Source organism: Vigna umbellata, chromosome 3 (genome assembly GCF_029865625.1).
Source record: "Vigna umbellata cultivar VRB3 chromosome 3, Vumbellata_1.0, whole genome shotgun sequence".
NCBI classification, from domain to species: Eukaryota; Viridiplantae; Streptophyta; class Magnoliopsida; order Fabales; family Fabaceae; genus Vigna; species Vigna umbellata.
Window position 1 is genome coordinate 9,977,031 of NC_142167.1, and position 17,125 is coordinate 9,994,155.

At 36.4% G+C, this 17,125-nt stretch overlaps 2 protein-coding genes across 2 annotated transcripts; both read left to right on the forward strand.

Annotated features, from left to right (window-relative positions):
* Positions 1 to 442: 442 nt before the first annotated feature.
* Positions 443 to 4,509, forward strand: LOC148201615 (disease resistance protein RPM1-like). The gene is made up of 3 exons (XM_088109824.1): positions 443 to 1,092; positions 1,316 to 3,752; positions 4,301 to 4,509. Exons 1-2 carry the CDS (start codon positions 674 to 676, stop codon positions 3,741 to 3,743), a joined length of 2,847 nt encoding a protein of 948 aa, XP_087965950.1. The 5' UTR covers positions 443 to 673; the 3' UTR covers positions 3,744 to 3,752; positions 4,301 to 4,509.
* A 982-nt stretch (positions 4,510 to 5,491) lies between these two features.
* On the forward strand, positions 5,492 to 9,674 carry LOC124847779 (disease resistance protein RPM1-like). Its single transcript, XM_047325341.2, has 2 exons — positions 5,492 to 8,663; positions 9,420 to 9,674. Exon 1 carries the CDS (start codon positions 5,798 to 5,800, stop codon positions 8,636 to 8,638), a length of 2,841 nt encoding a protein of 946 aa, XP_047181297.2. The 5' UTR covers positions 5,492 to 5,797; the 3' UTR covers positions 8,639 to 8,663; positions 9,420 to 9,674.
* Positions 9,675 to 17,125: the final 7,451 nt, after the last annotated feature.

Sequence of the window (17,125 nt, forward strand, 5' to 3'; positions counted from 1 at the left end):
TATAAATTAAATTTTAATTGTTAATTATAATCGAATAATTTAACATATAAAAAAGATAATCATTTTAATTTATTCGATTAAAGACATTAGTTAATCAATTATTTTTTACCCTTCAAAAGAGGAAAATTATGCACATGGAATGACGTGCAACCCTTTAATTATATAGGATGACATATAAAGCATTGACTTCGTAAGAGAATTAATCATACACATTACCAGAAAGATTTATTTTATTTTTTTCCTCTGGAAACTTAATATTGCAGAACTGCATGATTGCAAGGCATCAATATATAATTTATCATAATCAAAAGGCAGCAGAAAGATTAAAATGTAACAGTCAGAAATAGACAAATAGAACACATAAAAAAGGTTTAATTCTTTTCTTGTTGCTTGACAGAGAGTATTGCTGTCACATTGTGTTCACTTTAATTATTCCCATATTATATCAAACAGGTTGGTGAAGGAATATGAAAACATAAAAGCCTTCAAATAAACAGGGAATAACAATTCTTTAAAAGACTCCTATTTTGTCTTCATCATTAAACAATGATTTCTCTAACAAGTTGAAAGCAGCAGCATATACAAAACATTTTCTTTAAACTCAATCTGCAAAATGAAAAGGAGTTGTAAGCATCATACATGCTAGATTTGTAAGCTACAATACTGAAATGAAATGGCAGATAGTGCAGTATCGTTTGTTGTGGAACAGCTGTACCAACTTCTAAGAGAAGAAGGAAATCTGTTGAGAGGCCTTGGAAATGATTTTTCAGATATCAAACACGAATTAGAGAGTATCAAAGCCTTCCTAAAGGATGCGGATAGAAGAGCTGGAGATGAAGGAGGTGAAGGAGATACCCATGAAGGAATAAAAACATGGGTGAAGCAGTTGAGAGAAATATCTTTTTGCATAGAAGATGTCATTGATGAATACATAATGGATGTGGCATATAGGGCCAACCACCATCCACCATGCATAGCTTCACTCCAAAAGATTGCTCACCAAATCAAAACCTTGAAGTCACGTCATCGGATTGCATCTAATATTCAAGATATCAAGTCAGAAGTTCAAGGAATCAAGGAAAGAAGTGAAAGGTATGTTATGGTAAATAACAAGAATGGAGAAAAATATATTACTTTGTCAGACATGTTGTTCAGACGAGTTCGTTCTTTATATAATCTATAATTATTAATAATTACTCAATTAAAAGCAACAGTTCTAATGATATATGCTCAATGGTATATATAGTAATTCTACCTTTATCTTTGTAACTTTCTGAGATTTTATTTTCTAATTGCAAGTATTATCTCTAACAAGGTACAAGTTTCAATCTACATTTGAAGATGGATCGTTGAACAGTTCTAAAGGGGCAAAAGATTTCAAATGGGATGACCCAAGAATGGCTTCACATTTCATTGAAGAAACTGAAGTGGTGGGATTCGAACTCCCAAGGGATGAGTTGATCGGTTGCTTAATAAAAGGAACCGACCAACTCTCATTGATTTCTGTGGTAGGCATGGGAGGACTTGGAAAATCCACTCTTGCTAAACATGTTTTCGATAATCAAAACGTGAAAAGACACTTTTACTGTCGTTCTTTCATCACAGTTTCTCAATCATACACTGTGAGGGAGCTATTGACAGAAATGGTACAAAAGTTTTGCAAGGACGCTAATGAACCTATTCCGAAAGGATTACACAATATGGATGATCAGACATTAGTAACAGAATTGAGGCAATACCTTCAGTCAAAGAGGTATTTGGTATTGTTTGATGATGTTTGGAAAGAAAATTTTTCCGATGAGATTGAACATGCCTTGCCTAAAAACAAAAAGGGAAGTAGAATCATAATCACCACTAGAAACATGCACGTTGCAGAGTATTTTAAGAAATCAGTTGTTGTTCATGTTCACAAACTCCAACATTTGTCTCCAGACAAAGCGTGGGAGCTCTTTTGCAAGAAGGCATTTAGATTTGAACCCAGTGAGCAATGTCCAACTGAGCTTGAGGACATGTCAAAGGAAATTGTTCAAAAATGTAAAGGGCTACCACTAGCAATTGTTTGTATGGGAGGTCTTTTGGCAACAAAAGAAAAAAGCATACTTGAATGGAGAAAGGTGCGTCAGAATCTGAGAATGGAGTTAGAGCGCAATACACATTTGAATAGTTTGAAATGGATTTTGTCTCTTAGTTATGATGATCTTCCTCACAATTTGAAATCATGCATGCTGTATTTTGGTGTATATCCGGAGGACTACTCCATCAGTCGCAAGAGATTAACCAGGCAATGGATGGCTGAAGGGTTCATAAAAAATGAGGAGAGAAGACCAATGGAGGATGTTGCTGAAGAGTATCTGACACAGTTAATAAGTAGAAGTTTGGTTCAGGTCTCCAGAGTTGGCTTTGATGGTAAAGTTAAAAGTTGTCAAGTCCATGATTTATTGCGTGATATCATCATCAGAAAAATGAATGAGTTAAGTTTTTGCCACTTAATGCGTGAAGATGATGAATTAGGCACAGTTGAAAAAACTAGAAGGTTTTCCATAGCTTCTTGTTCGAAAAATGTGTTAAGGGAAACCAGTAACTCGGGCATTCGTGCTATTTATGTCTTCAAGAAAAGTGAATTGCCTGAAGATTTTGTGGGTAGCTTATCTGCCAAGTTTAAGCTTTTGAAAGTTCTTGATTTTGAAAGCACTATGTTAAATTCTGTTCCTAATAATTTGGGGAATCTTTTCCACCTGAGGTACCTAAACTTGAGCCATACAAAAGTAAAGATTCTTCCTAGATCCGTTGGTAAGTTGCTGAACTTGGAAACCTTGGATCTAAGACAGACAAAAGTGCAAGTGCTACCAAGAGAGATAAAAAACCTAACAAAATTAAGACTTCTCCCAGTCTACTATAGAAAATATGAAGGACAGTACTCTATGTTGAATTTCACAACTGGGGTGAAAATGCAAAAGGGTATTGGATGCTTGAAATCCTTACAGAAGCTTTACTTTTTGGAGGCTGATCATGGTGGATTAGAGCTTATGCAAGAGCTCAAGATGTTGAAACAGTTAAGGAAGTTAGGTATAAGGCACGTGAAAACAGAATACGCAGATGCCCTATCTAGTGCAATAGGGGAGATGAACCACCTTGAATCTCTCAATGTAAGTGCTAAAGATCAGGATGAAATAATTGACTTGAATTTTTTATCAACTCCAACCTCCCTTCTGGTGTTGAATTTGAAAGCTCGAGTTACAAAGTTTCCTGATTGGATTCCAAAACTTAAGTATCTTGTTAAGTTAAGGCTTGGTTTATCTAATTTGGAAGGAGATCCACTGGACTCACTGAAAGATTTGCCAAGTCTGTTGCGACTCAATATGTGGGATAATGCATATATTGGTGAAATTTTGCACTTCAAAAGAGGAGGATTTCCAAGGTTGAAGGAACTGGATCTCACTCGACTAAGCAGATTAAATTCTATATCTATAGATGAAGGAGCTTTGCTTGGTCTTGAACACTTCAGATTTAAAGATAACCCCCAAATGAAGGTGGTACCTCATGGCCTCAAACACTTGAAAAACCTTCAATTTCTTGGCTTTGCTGATATGCCAGCTGAATTAGTAGAAAGCATTGATCCAGAAAAAGATGGGCAAGATTATTCAGTTATCAAGCATATTCCCCTTGTTCTCATTCGTCAGAATGTGGGACCAAAATTCCATGACTATGAATTGCGTGCTATTCCCACATTAGCCACTGTCTGAAATGTAAAGGTACTTTTCTCAAGCCATTTTTATTCTTGTTCTTATGAAAGTTTGCATTTATAATGCTATTCTGAATATGTTTTTTCTTTCTGTTTGTTTTCTATATTCTGAATTTGTCCATTTCATCAATCAATCTTCCCTAAACGTTTATTCTCACATTTTTCAAACAAAACTAAGGTTTATGCATGCTTAACTACCTACTTTAAGAAATCAAGAATATATATTTCTAATTTGTTGATAGTAAAACTGCAAAAATTTGGAAATGATCCATGTTTTTTTGTTCAAAATTTTAAATTGATTCTGCACATTCTGAAGTCATAGTTTTTAATTGACTGCATGAATGAGTTGTGTACTTTTTAACTCTGCCTTTGCAATCCATTGTGTTTGTGTTAAATTCTAATATTTATTTTCATCAACCCACATTTACACTTGATGTCTATTTTTGAAAATTTAGTTTACTATCTTTCATGCTGTAAAAACTTGTAAAAATGTTTTTTTAGTTAATTTCTTGCACCTATACTGCTCAAACTTACTATTTGTTGTGGCTTTGTTGACAGAAATTCAAATTTGCCCGTATTGCATAATGATGAACTTTGTCTGTTCATTCCTTTCATGTAGCTTGAATCTTCGAATAAGTTGTTCATATTTCCTTGAACACATCCTGCTTCACACAGGGAATATGTGAACTCCGTGTGAATTTGACTTTTGTACGATTCCATCTAGCACGTTTCATTAAGAATTATGAATTTGTATGTGTTTTTCTTTATATATTTCTCTAAGGTTAGGTGTAATTCATTACTGCTCATCAACTTGATATCATTTTTATTAAAAAATGGATTTTAAGTCTGGCTTATAAAGTAAGGTTTGGATCTACTTATATATTTTAAATTGGCTTTGTTTCTAGTTGATGTGAGACTTTCAACAATCTTCATAATGAAAGTGCTTCTTTGTTCCTCATATAATAACGTTCACCACCAACCATTCACATTACAAGCTTCTGGTTCCCACCAAATTTGAAAGCAATGATCATAATTTTGAGTAAAAAAATTGAGAAATTTACGTAAAGCTACAGAAAAAGGCAAGATGCACCAACTAACTAACACCAAACAAAATATAAATAGTGAAAGTAACCACATTAACGAAACAAAACGCAACTGAAAATGTACTCCAAAAGAAGACAACAAAATAGGTCGGACACGAATATTTACTCAAAGAATATAAGAACTATTGCTAGGAAAAAGAGCTCTAAATGGTTTATATAAAAAGGGTTACAGTGAAAAAGGTGCTTACAACAGAGTTCATGAGCATTTTCACTTGCACATAATCCAGGGGATGCCAATGATATCCAAACCGATATCCACTTGAGCAGTCCTTTGATGAAATTTTTCTAGGAATTCAGGAACACCAATTTTACTGGTCAAAATCCATTTTCAGTACAAAAATTGGAAACTTGCTTAGAAAACTGATAATTTCATAATAAACTGGTAACTAGAACTTAATCTACTCTGTTACCTGAAATGATTAAGCTTGCTCTTTAAGAATTTATACTGAATAAGTTCCACTCCAACTGTAAATAAGTTCATGTCTGAGTAATCTTCTGAATGAGTATTTATATAATATGAAATGAAAAATAAAACGAGTAGAGATTCTCCAACTCACAAATTGTTTAATCTGAACAAAAAACGGAATACTTTCATTATTGTTATAATAAAATAAGGACAAATTAATCGTTTTACATAAATGGGAACACAGAAGAAATCATGATGCAGGAGTAAAAAAGCATCAGAGGATCCCATGAAAGTCCTGAATTACGGTATAATAAACTTCAATAGAAAAAAAAAAAAAGCCTGGTCATGGTGTTAAACAAAGAAAATTGGTAGCCCTCCAACAACTGTACACGTTCCTCTTCGTTGACTTTAAAGATTAAATTTCCTTGCGGCATTCACAAACAGTACACCCAAGAAAGAAAAAAGGCAAGAGGCACCATATCTCTGAAATGCTTATGCTGGATACATGAGAGCAGCATGATTGTAAGGTGAGAGAGTACGACTGAAATGGCAGAAGCTGCGATTTCTTTTGCATTGGGAGAAGTTTTCCAAATTCTAAAGGAAGAAAAAAGTCTTCTAAGTGGCATTAACAAAGAGTTTTTAGACATCAGAGATGAACTAGAAAGCATCCAAGCCTTCCTCAAAGATGCAGATAGAAAGGCAGCAGATGAAGCAAACACCAATGATGGAATAAGAACTTGGGTAAAGCAGGTCAGACAAGTGTCAGTTCGCATAGAAGATGTCATCGATGAATACCTCAGGGTGATTCATCAGGTCCCCCGTCATGGATTTGGGGCTTCAATTTGCAAGATTACAAACCTGATAAGAACACCGCTTTCTCGTCATCAGATCGCCGTCGAGATTCAGGACATTAAATTGTCACTTTCTTTAATCAAGGAAAGAAGTGAAAGGTATAAGTTTCAAGTTTTACAAGAAAAACCATCAAGCAGTAGCACTGGAAGGATAGAAGGAAGTGGATGGAATGATCATAGAATGGGTTCCCTTTTCATTGAAGAAACGGAAATTGTAGGATTTGAATTACCAAGAGATGAATTGCTTAGTCTGTTGTTGGAGGGCAAAAAAGAACGCACATTGATTTCAGTGGTAGGGATGGGGGGTCTTGGAAAAACTACCCTTGCCAAACACGTTTTTGACAGTGAAAACGTAAAAATCCACTTTCACTGCCGTGCTTGCATCACAGTTTCACAATCATACACTGTGAGAGGGATATTCACAGACATGATCAAGCAATTTTGTAGGGAGACAAAAGACCCTCTTCCAGAAATGTTAGAAGAGATGGACGAGAAGACGCTGATTTCTGAATTGAGGCAATACCTGGAGCATAAAAGGTATTTGATATTTTTTGATGATGTATGGCATGAAGATTTTTGTGACCAAGTTGAACTTGCCATGCCCAGTAACAATAGAAGTAGCAGGATCATAATCACCACTAGAATGATCCACGTTGTTGAGTTTTTCAAGAAATCCTTTCCTCTTCATGTTCACAACCTACAACCATTGCCTTCTGACAAAGCATGGGAACTCTTCTGCAAGAAGGCATTTAAATTTGAGCTTGATGGTCAATGTCCGGCAGAGCTTAAAGAAATGTCAAATGAAATTGTTGGAAAATGCAAGGGGTTACCTTTGGCGATTGTGGCCATTGGTGGTCTACTTTCAACAAAATCAAAAACTGTGTTCGAATGGCAAAAGGTCAGTCAAAATCTCAACCTGGAGTTGCACCGTAATGCCCATTTAACTAGATTAACAAAGATTTTATCTCTTAGTTATGATGACCTGCCTTACTATCTGAAGCCATGCATATTGTATTTTGGTATATATCCTGAGGACTCATCCATTAATCACAAGAGGTTAACTCGGCAATGGATAGCTGAAGGGTTTGTTAAATCCGATGGGAGAACTTTGGAGCAAGTTGCGGATGAGTACTTATCTGAGTTAATTTATAGAAGTCTGGTTCAAGTCTCCTGGGTTGGGTTCGAAGGGAAAGTTAAAAGTTGTCGAGTTCATGATTTATTACACGAATTGATCGTAAGAAAAATGAAGGATTTATGTTTTTGCCATTTTGTTCATGAAGGTGATGATGAATCAGCGACGAGTGCATCAACTAGACGCCTATCTATAGACACCAGTATCAAAAATGTGTTGAAGAGCACCAACTTCACACACATCCGTGCACTTCATGCTTTTGGAAAAGGAGGAACGGTTGAGCCTTTTACAGGTCTCTTGGCTTCAAAGTCTAGAGTTTTGAAAGTACTAGACCTTGAAAGTACATCTTTAAACCATGTTCCCAGGAATTTAGGGAATATTTTCCACTTGAAGTACCTAAATCTAAAGAATACTAAAATACGGTCTATTCCCAAATCTGTTGGTAGGTTACAGAACCTAGAGACCTTGGATATAAGAGAAACTCTTGTTCATGAGTTACCAAGTGAAATAAACAAGCTCAAAAAGTTAAGGCATCTTCTTGCTTTCCATCGAAACTATGAAGCAGAATATTCTCTTTTGGGATTTACAACTGGTGTGCTGATGAAAAAGGGTATAAAAAACTTGACTTCCCTTCAAAATCTTTGCTATGTGGAGGTAGAACACGGGGGAATAGATCTGATTCAAGAGTTGAGATTCTTGAAGCAGTTAAGAAAGTTAGGCTTGAGGCGTGTTCGGAGGGAACATGGAAAAGCAATCTGTGCTTCAGTGGCAGAGATGACACACCTTGAATCACTCAATATCACAGCAATAGGTGAGGGTGAAATCATTGACCTGAACTCTATATCATTCATACCCCAACTTCAACGGCTTCATTTGAAAACAAGACTGGAAAGGATGCCTAATTGGATTTCAAAACTAGAGTTTCTTGTTAAGATGAGGCTGGCTTTATCCAATTTAAAAGATGATCCGTTGAGATCGCTGGAAAACTTGCCTAATTTGTTGAAGCTTACTATCTGGGACAATGCCTACGGTGGTGAAATCTTGCATTTTCAAAGTGGAGGGTTTCGAAAATTGAAGGAGCTGAATCTGGCTCGCTTGAACACAGTAAGTGCTATCCTCATAGATAAAGGAGCTTTGCTTTCTCTAGAACATGTCAAAATTACCAAAATCACTCATCTGAAGAAGGTACCCTCAGGCATCAAAGACTTGTATAACCTTAAAGTTATTGATTTCTGTGATATGCCAACTGAACTTGTTGAGAGCATTGATCCAAAAAACGGCCAAGATTATTGGATCATCAATCATGTTCCACTTGTATTCATTCGTCGTTGGGTGGGACCAAAACTCAATGATTTTGAAGTCCGCATTGTTCACTCGTCTACTAAGGAATCGTTAACAAACTGATAATGCTTTCACGTCTATTATGAAGGTACATACTCTTTCCACAGTATTCTTTGCCTGGCATGTATACACAATCATTAAAACTATTTCCATTTTCTTTTACATAGATTCTGGTGAATTGATATCTAAGTAAATATACAAATTTCTTTGTAATAGACGTTTAATCTGTATTATTCTGGTTTCAATGGTTTTGTTTATTCTTTTCGTCTCAAAAGAAGAACCTCTTAGCAAGAGTGAACATATCCAGAAATTGATATATTCGAGAATCATTTTATATAATAAAAAAATTTAAGAACCAAAAGCAATTTGACAACAAATTCTAGGAATTGAATCACATAATTTATAGAGTAATGATATGCAACTAGCATATTAATTTCTAACATGAATTATTTTAAACATAATTTTATTTTATATGGAGCTTGACGTTTCACAAACTGACATGATTTATAGATATTGTATAGTCAGGGAACTAATTAAATTGCTATCTAGCTAGCCAGCTATCTAGCCAACTTACTTTTTTTAAAATCAAGTGGATGTAACTGCAAATTTACCTCTCTCTCTCTCTCTCTCTCTCTCTCTCTCTCTCTATATATATATATATATATATATATGTGTGTGTGTGTGTGAGTTGCAACAACGGTAATATCAATGTCTTCGATAAATGGACTGGTCTTTCTTTATATAATTATGAATTGCCATATACTGTCCCGAGATAAAAATGTATCCTTCAAGACTATTTGAACAAGGAATAATACTTCTTCTTATGTCATGGTGCTTATTGCAGGCAGTTGGAGCTGCTCTTTAAAGCTTGTATTCGAGACTTCTTCAATTGAATGGACAATTTCATCTTCATAATAAAGAGAAACGTAATTTCTTTAAAATGTTGAGATTTGTTTGTGATGAAGATTCTAGACTCAAAAGGACACTTTGTTGTTCCTTCCTTCCTAGACAACTGTAGTAGCTTTGTTATTTTACTAGAAAAACTAACTAATCATGAGAAACAAGGCCCTGAAGAAAGTCTATAAAGGATGAAAATCTATTAAACAAAAAACCTTAAAACTAACTCATCCTAATAAAAACACCTGTGCGTGTTTTTTTGTCTATCTTGTCCCAACTTCTACTCACACCATGATAAACAGGGAGGAACCCCCTAAAATAATCGAACACACCACATCCATTATCCAAAACAATAGGAAGGCAGCCTAATCAGTTCTCTGACTACTGAGAACTAAAATATCATGGCTATAGTTTTTTATATAAGTAAATTCGTTAGAAGTTTGGAAAGTCTTGATCAAAAATCCCTTCATTGAATAATATAAATAAGTATTTCATATTACTTGAAACAATCAAGAAAAAAAGCATTAAGTGTTGTAGTCAAATCATTAATTTTAATGATATAATCTTTAAATTGTGCTGCTTTAGAAATGCCTCGGTGTAATTAGGAACCCGTCATAAACCTAAATTTTGACCTGTATTATCCGTCAGACCTACATTCATTGCAAATTTTGGTTGACTCAACCACGGGACTATGTTGATAAGTGTATCTCTTAAAGAGGTTAATCCACTACCATATGTTCGATTTAATAATTATTAGATATATTATTTTTATTTTATATTTTATCTTTAGTTTGTTTATTATTATTTTTTTATTTATATTTTGTATTTAACTCATATTTCTTATATTATAAATAAAAGATCCTATAAGTACATTCAACACAAAAGAAATTAATCTTATATATAGTTTTCACTATATTTAGCTGTAATGTTCAGCCCAACAAAGACGCTAATGAAATATACACTTATATCAAGAGTCTTTTATTTCTCATTATTGTACCTTTTTCTATTTCGGTCATCAACAACCCCATGTGCTTTCCATAGAATATGTTAAAATTACCAAAATCACTCGTCTGAAAAATGTATCCTTGGGTGTTAAAACCTTGGAAAACTTTAAAGTTATTGACTTCTATGATATATGTAAATAGAACTTGTTGAGAGCATTGGTCCACTAAAACAACCAAGATTATTGGATCATCAATCATGTTGCCTAAAATAATTGTTAGTGACATAGATCTCGTTTTAATAAATGCAATTAGCATTATCTTTCCTGAAGATTCCCACCTTCTTTCAGTTTCAAATTATCATGAATGTCAAAGTAAAGTGTAGAATGTTAATGGATTGTGTAGGCTTGGGATGTTATTTTGGATGCATCGGCACCAGTGATGGATTGTGTAAGTTGTTATGGTTTGTGCCATATTGACCTTTAGAATACATTTATACGTAGTGAAAATAAGCCATGTTGACAAATATTACCAACTTACAAGGGTATCTACAACAAATTGCAACCACATATAACTAAGCAAATGCAAGTATGACATAATAAGTGATGGCATACTCTTATGAGCAAATATTATGCATCCCATAAGACACAACAAATAAGCCCTCACAGCACAATCTCATCTTTGGTGGATGCAATACTTCTCATATACATCACACAACCAAGTCTCACCTATACACGTGCATCATCTTTGTCGTGGCATCACTCAAGTCCACTCCTAATACTTAAGCAACATTGTTGTAGCTACATTGAAATCCAATATCACATATGTGCTGAACTAACCCACGATAGAGATATGGAATAGTGTTGACACATCATCAAGCATGATCGTCATCTCACCAATAGATAGGTGGAAAGTGTTGGTGTCTCAATGCCACCTCTCGATGAAGATAGAAATCAACCCCTTATTGGTCATTGCATAACTTATGTTGCACAATGCAACAACCCAAGGGATCACAAGTTCAATTAATTTCCGACCATGGGAGACCAACTTCAGTTTCTCTATCATAACAGAATATGTGTATTTGTAAGTATAAAAAATACCACATGACTAAATATCACAATTAAGTGACTTTATGTTACCTACCGCATCCTCCCACACTGATATGACAACATAAGCAATAAAATTGCACTATACCTGGTGACCGATCGACTAAGGAGAATTTAGAGGCAAAACAGGCAACCGACCGGCTGTCAGACAAACACCAATCAGGAAAGGTAAATATCATTAATGGCTAATTATTACGTTTAATGGCCATATTAAATGCGACTATACGCTATTTATGAGTGATTGACAGGTCATATTGCACAAGAATATGGTATTAATGGACGGTTAGTAGGTATATTAGCAAGTATTATTGGATTTATTGCCATATCAAATATGAATTAATGAGCTTGATTGCTATAAGCCCTATAAATATAGGGTTAATGCCCAGGTAAAGACACCTTGATCTATGATAATAAAATATATACCAGTTCATTAAACCGCTCCTAACTTGAGCGTCAGAATGTCTTTTGCAGGTACCTCCCCCTCCTGCCCAAAGTGACAACCAATCGATCTAAACTGGAACGTACAAGCGGAGCACACAAGTCGAAGGTTAGTGTCTCAGTTTCACAAACCCCACCGAAACATTTTGGCACCCACCATGGGGCCAAGAGCAAGCTGAAGACACCCAATGGTTACCACAAGAAATATGGAAGAGTAGAGCACCAAAGATTTAATCAAAGAGTTACAAGTCTAGATTGAGGCACGGGCGCAGACCATACAAGCGCAGGCGCATGCACAGCAAGAGATGCAGCGGAGGCATGCAGAGGAGATGACGGCGCTAAGGGCCGAACGGGTTCCTCCCGAGCGATCTGCCTCAAATCGAGAGAATGACAACGAAGCAAGCCATAATCACGCCAACCCGAACGGTCAAGGTAGAAGGGAACCAACACCCCTACAGACCGTTCGACCTGCCAGTTTATCATTACTTCCCTTTACGACAACCATCACGCAAACTCCAATGCCAGAAAAAACTCCGCCCGCATTGGATAAGTATGATGGTTCAACTGATCCGGACGATCACCTAAGGACGTTCGGTAATGCAATGACATTCTATACAAACAGCGACCCGGTCATGTGCAGAGCCTTCTCATTATCATTCAAGGAAGAGGCATGAGAATGGTACAACACTCTTCCTCCCAACACAGTGGATTGCTTCGCCACTATGGAAACCCTCTTTAAAAGGCAATACGCCTCCAGTCGAAAATAGGAGATAACACCGGCAGAATTGGTAAATACTAAATAGGAGAAAGGGGAAACTTTGAAGGCCTTTATGAAAAGGTATACCGAAACCGCCCGACGAGTTAAAGAGGTCAATCACTTTTTTATCATTAACAATTTGCCTTCATACTTAAGGTCAGGATACTTTGCTGAAAAATTGTATGCACAACCACCAAAAATTATGGAAGAGCTCCAAGAGAGAGCAGCTGAGTTCATCCGCATGGAGGAAATGCAATTGTCACAAAGGAAGCGACAACAAGAGGCAGATGTAGGTGGAGGTAGAAGGGACGACAAGTGATGGTTTGACAGTAATGATAAAAGTGGGGAGCTTCCCCGAACGTTCAAGTTTCACCATTATACAACTCTCAATTCACATAGGGAAAAAGTTCTCAAAGAAGCCCTAAACGCAGAACTTCTCACACCTCGAAGGAAGCCATCTCCAAAAAATGCAGATAAAAGGAAGATTTGTCGGTACCATCAGAATTATGGACATACTACAGAAGAATGCATCACACTAAAAAATGAAATAAAGAGTCTCGTTCGGGCGGGGCACCTCCGTAGGTATATAAAGAAAACAAGAAGCCTCCTAGGGAAGGATATTTGCGAAGAAGTCCCGAGTGGACGTATCGAAAGGACGAGCGGAGGCGGAGCTATAGCTGTAGTCCAAGTCGTCATCGTGAACAATCGGTCCATGGATTTAAAAACTAAGGAGAAGCATCCAAAACTTTATTAATGTCATGTTTAAATTCAATTTCATTTGATTTAGATTCATGTTCTTGTCTTATGCTTTCATTATGGAATAAATTAAGCCTAGCAATTCATACTCAGTCACTGGTTGCTAACTTTGTTAAAGTTCATATTTAATGACGAAGTCTCTCAGGAAGAGTTTGAAGACAAAGATCGAGCGGTAAATCCTACTCGGTCGAGAGGTAAACTTCTCTCGTTGAAATTAAAGACCAAGAGGTAAATCTCTCTTTGTCAAGTGGTAAATCCCTATCGTGATTGAAGATAAAGACCGAGCGGTAAATCCCACTCGGCCGAGAGGTAAACTCCTCTCGTTGAAATCAAAGACCAAGAGGTAAATCCCTCTTGGTTGAGAGGTAAATCCCTCTCGTCAAGATTGAAGACAAAGACCGAACGGTAAATCCCACTCGGCCGAGAGGTAAACTCCTCCCGTTGAAATTAAAGGCCAAGAGGTAAACCCCTATTGGCCGAGAGGTAAATCCCTCTCGTTAAGCTTGAAGACAGAGACCAAGCGGTGAATCTCGCTCTGCCGAGAGGTAAACTCTTGTTGAAATCAGAGACCAAGAGGTAAATCCCTCTTGGCCGAGAGGTAAATCCCTCTTGTCAAGATTGAAGACAAAGATTGAGCGGTAAATCCCACTCGGCCGAGAGGTAAACTCTTTGTTAACCTTCAGTAAGTGTAACCGAATCGTATCAAGTAATAATAAAATGGTAAGACCAAGTATCGTTTCCCAAAGGACTCACGGCCTAAACAGTTATGTGATTTGTTGATTATCTTAGACTTGTAAACACAAATATTATTGTTGAATCGTGAAAATTAAATATAGATGCAAGGTTCTGAACAATGGAACTGAAAGATGCAAAAGCGGTTGATGTAAAATATGGATGATTATGTTGTTGGGGTTTACCGATTCATCCTATCCACTCTCATGTATTCAAGAATTCATCTTTCTTCATTAATGTTAATGTCACTTTCTAATTTACCTTAAACTCGATGTCTCAGTGAAGAAAGCCTACTCCTAATCACTAGTTTACAATGTCTTGTCTCCCTAGCAATTATTCATGCATTACATTTGCACAGAAGATTAAAGGCAACCAATCCTCCTATCCCTATGTCTAGGCAACATTGCTCTTGGGAGAATTTTTTCAGTTCTAGATTTACTTATATGTGTTCATACAAGTAACATAAATGATCATGCAATTGAATGAGTTAAACAAAACATGCATAGAGTAAGAAGAAAAACCCTAACAATTAATGAAAGAAAGCATATAGATTAAAGAACAAATTCAATACATGAGAGTTTCAAAGGATTACATCAGTTCCCCAACAATAATGAAAGTTTAGTTCACCATAGACATGGTGAAACTAGATGAAAAATAATGAAAGAATAAAAGATAGAACCCTAGAAGTTGAAGAATAGAGCTTGAGCATCCAAAATCCTCCTCTAAGGGGTGAAGAAAGTGTGATTTTGCTTCGTTCTGTCCAAAGATACTAACCCTAATTCGGCTAAAACCTTATATAGCTTCCTAAAAATTACAGAAAATTGGCTCAAGGCCCAATAAAATGGCGCTCAGCAGTAAGTGCGATTCTTCTATTTTGACGCTCAGGTGTAGTTTTACCCCTCAGCGTTAACTGCGAGACTTCAGAGTACCGCTCAGCGTAAAAGTGGCGTTGAGCGGTACTTGTGGCTCTTCTTTTGTGCACTTTTTCTTCCTTTTTTGAGTCCAACTTCTGGCTACTTCACTTCTTTCATTCAATTCATCTTAAAACCTGCAAAAACAAGGAAAACCAAGGATAAAACCTATCCAACTCTCTTATTTCCAAAACTTAATCAAAAACATGATTCCAAGCTAATTTCTAAGTCATAAAGGTTGTCTTTAAGGTCAAAATTAAGTATAAAATAACAGTTTTTCAACGTTATCACAACCCCAAACTTAGAACTTTGCTTGTCCTCAAGCAAACTGTAACTCAATCTTCCACCAATCCATACAATGGTTCACCACATTCAAAACTCCTTCTTTCAAGATAAGTAATTACTCAAAATCAGCTCAACACAAAGAATTCAGTCAAGATGCACACATGCTTTAGTGTTCACATAATCACATAATATCCAACAAATGATATTCTCATTAATAGCCAATCAACTAAGCATAGATGTAATCATGTGCTCATGGAATCTTTCCTCACCAGATAAAGTGTTTCACTCAAACACACACGTGTATAAGAGATCACTCCTTCACTCTACTATCACAATATCACATGTTTCATTTAACCACAATCAAACACATTCACAAGCAAGTATCATCACAAGGACTTCGTTAGTACTTTCAAATATATCATGCTCGACTTCATCTCCATGCTCAGTCAATACATCTTCTTCGGACCCATTCCAACTTCTCACATCATACTCATCATGTCCCTCAACCTCTGCCTCAGCCTGAGCATCAACATGTTATCCTTGCCCATTTACATCCACACCAACATCAATGTTTCCCTCCCCATTTGCCTCATCCTTTGCCTGACCCTATGCCTCCACACCATCACCCTGTACCTCAGCCTCTGCATCAGCTTCTACCTCAGCCTCTACCTCAACTTCTACCTCAGCCTCTACCCCAGCTTCTACATCAGCCTCTACCTCAGCTTCTACCTTAGCTTGTACCTCAGCTTCTACCTCACCCTCTACATCACCCAATGCCTCAACCTTTGCTTCAGCCACTGCATCCACCTCTGGTTGACCCTCTGCCTCTACTTGCCCATCTACATCCACACCAACATTAATGTTAACCTCTCCCAAAACAGGACCATCATCCTCTTCCTTTGGGTCTAACTCAATTTCTACTTCACCAACCTCTATCTCAACTTGCTTTTCAACACTCTGACTCTCAACTTTTGCTTCACCACTATGTCTCTCAACTTGGGCTTCAGGAAAGTATTCTATCATATGAAGATATTGAGGCTCATAGACCATGTGTATAACAAACAGGTGAGCTTGACCATTCAACATAGCAATATTCATCAGATAATAGTTCTAAAGAATATTCTAACACAGGACCACGACCCAATGAATACCATAACTCCTTTACATTCCTATAACTCATCCCCTTTAGAATGGGCAAAATTACAAAATAACTCCATTTATCTGGGTCAATTTTAAAAGTTGTGGTTTCATCATAGTGGTATCTGAATGTCCCATTATTCTCAAATTTACCCCCATGGTGAAAGACGACTTCAATGTCTAAGTTGACCATCTAAACTAATATCCAAATTGTTGCCAGACTACATTTACTTTACCCAACTAACATAAAAGTAATGTTTTTACAAACATTATAAAGAACAACAAATTTTGACAGTTAAACACATGCTTAACAGAAATGTCATCTACACTACAAAATACTACTATAGGAACCATAAACACACCAATAACAGACCATAAAGAAGTAAAACAACTTTCTACAGGGACCACAAATACAACATAAAGAAATATTTTCACACACCATCATGGGGGACCACAACGACACCAGGACACCACAAACAAACCAAAAGCACACATAATAGATGGATAAAATTACAAAATAGCTCCATCTATCTGGGTCAATTTTAATAGTTGTGATTTCACCATAATGGTATCCGAATGTCTCATTATTC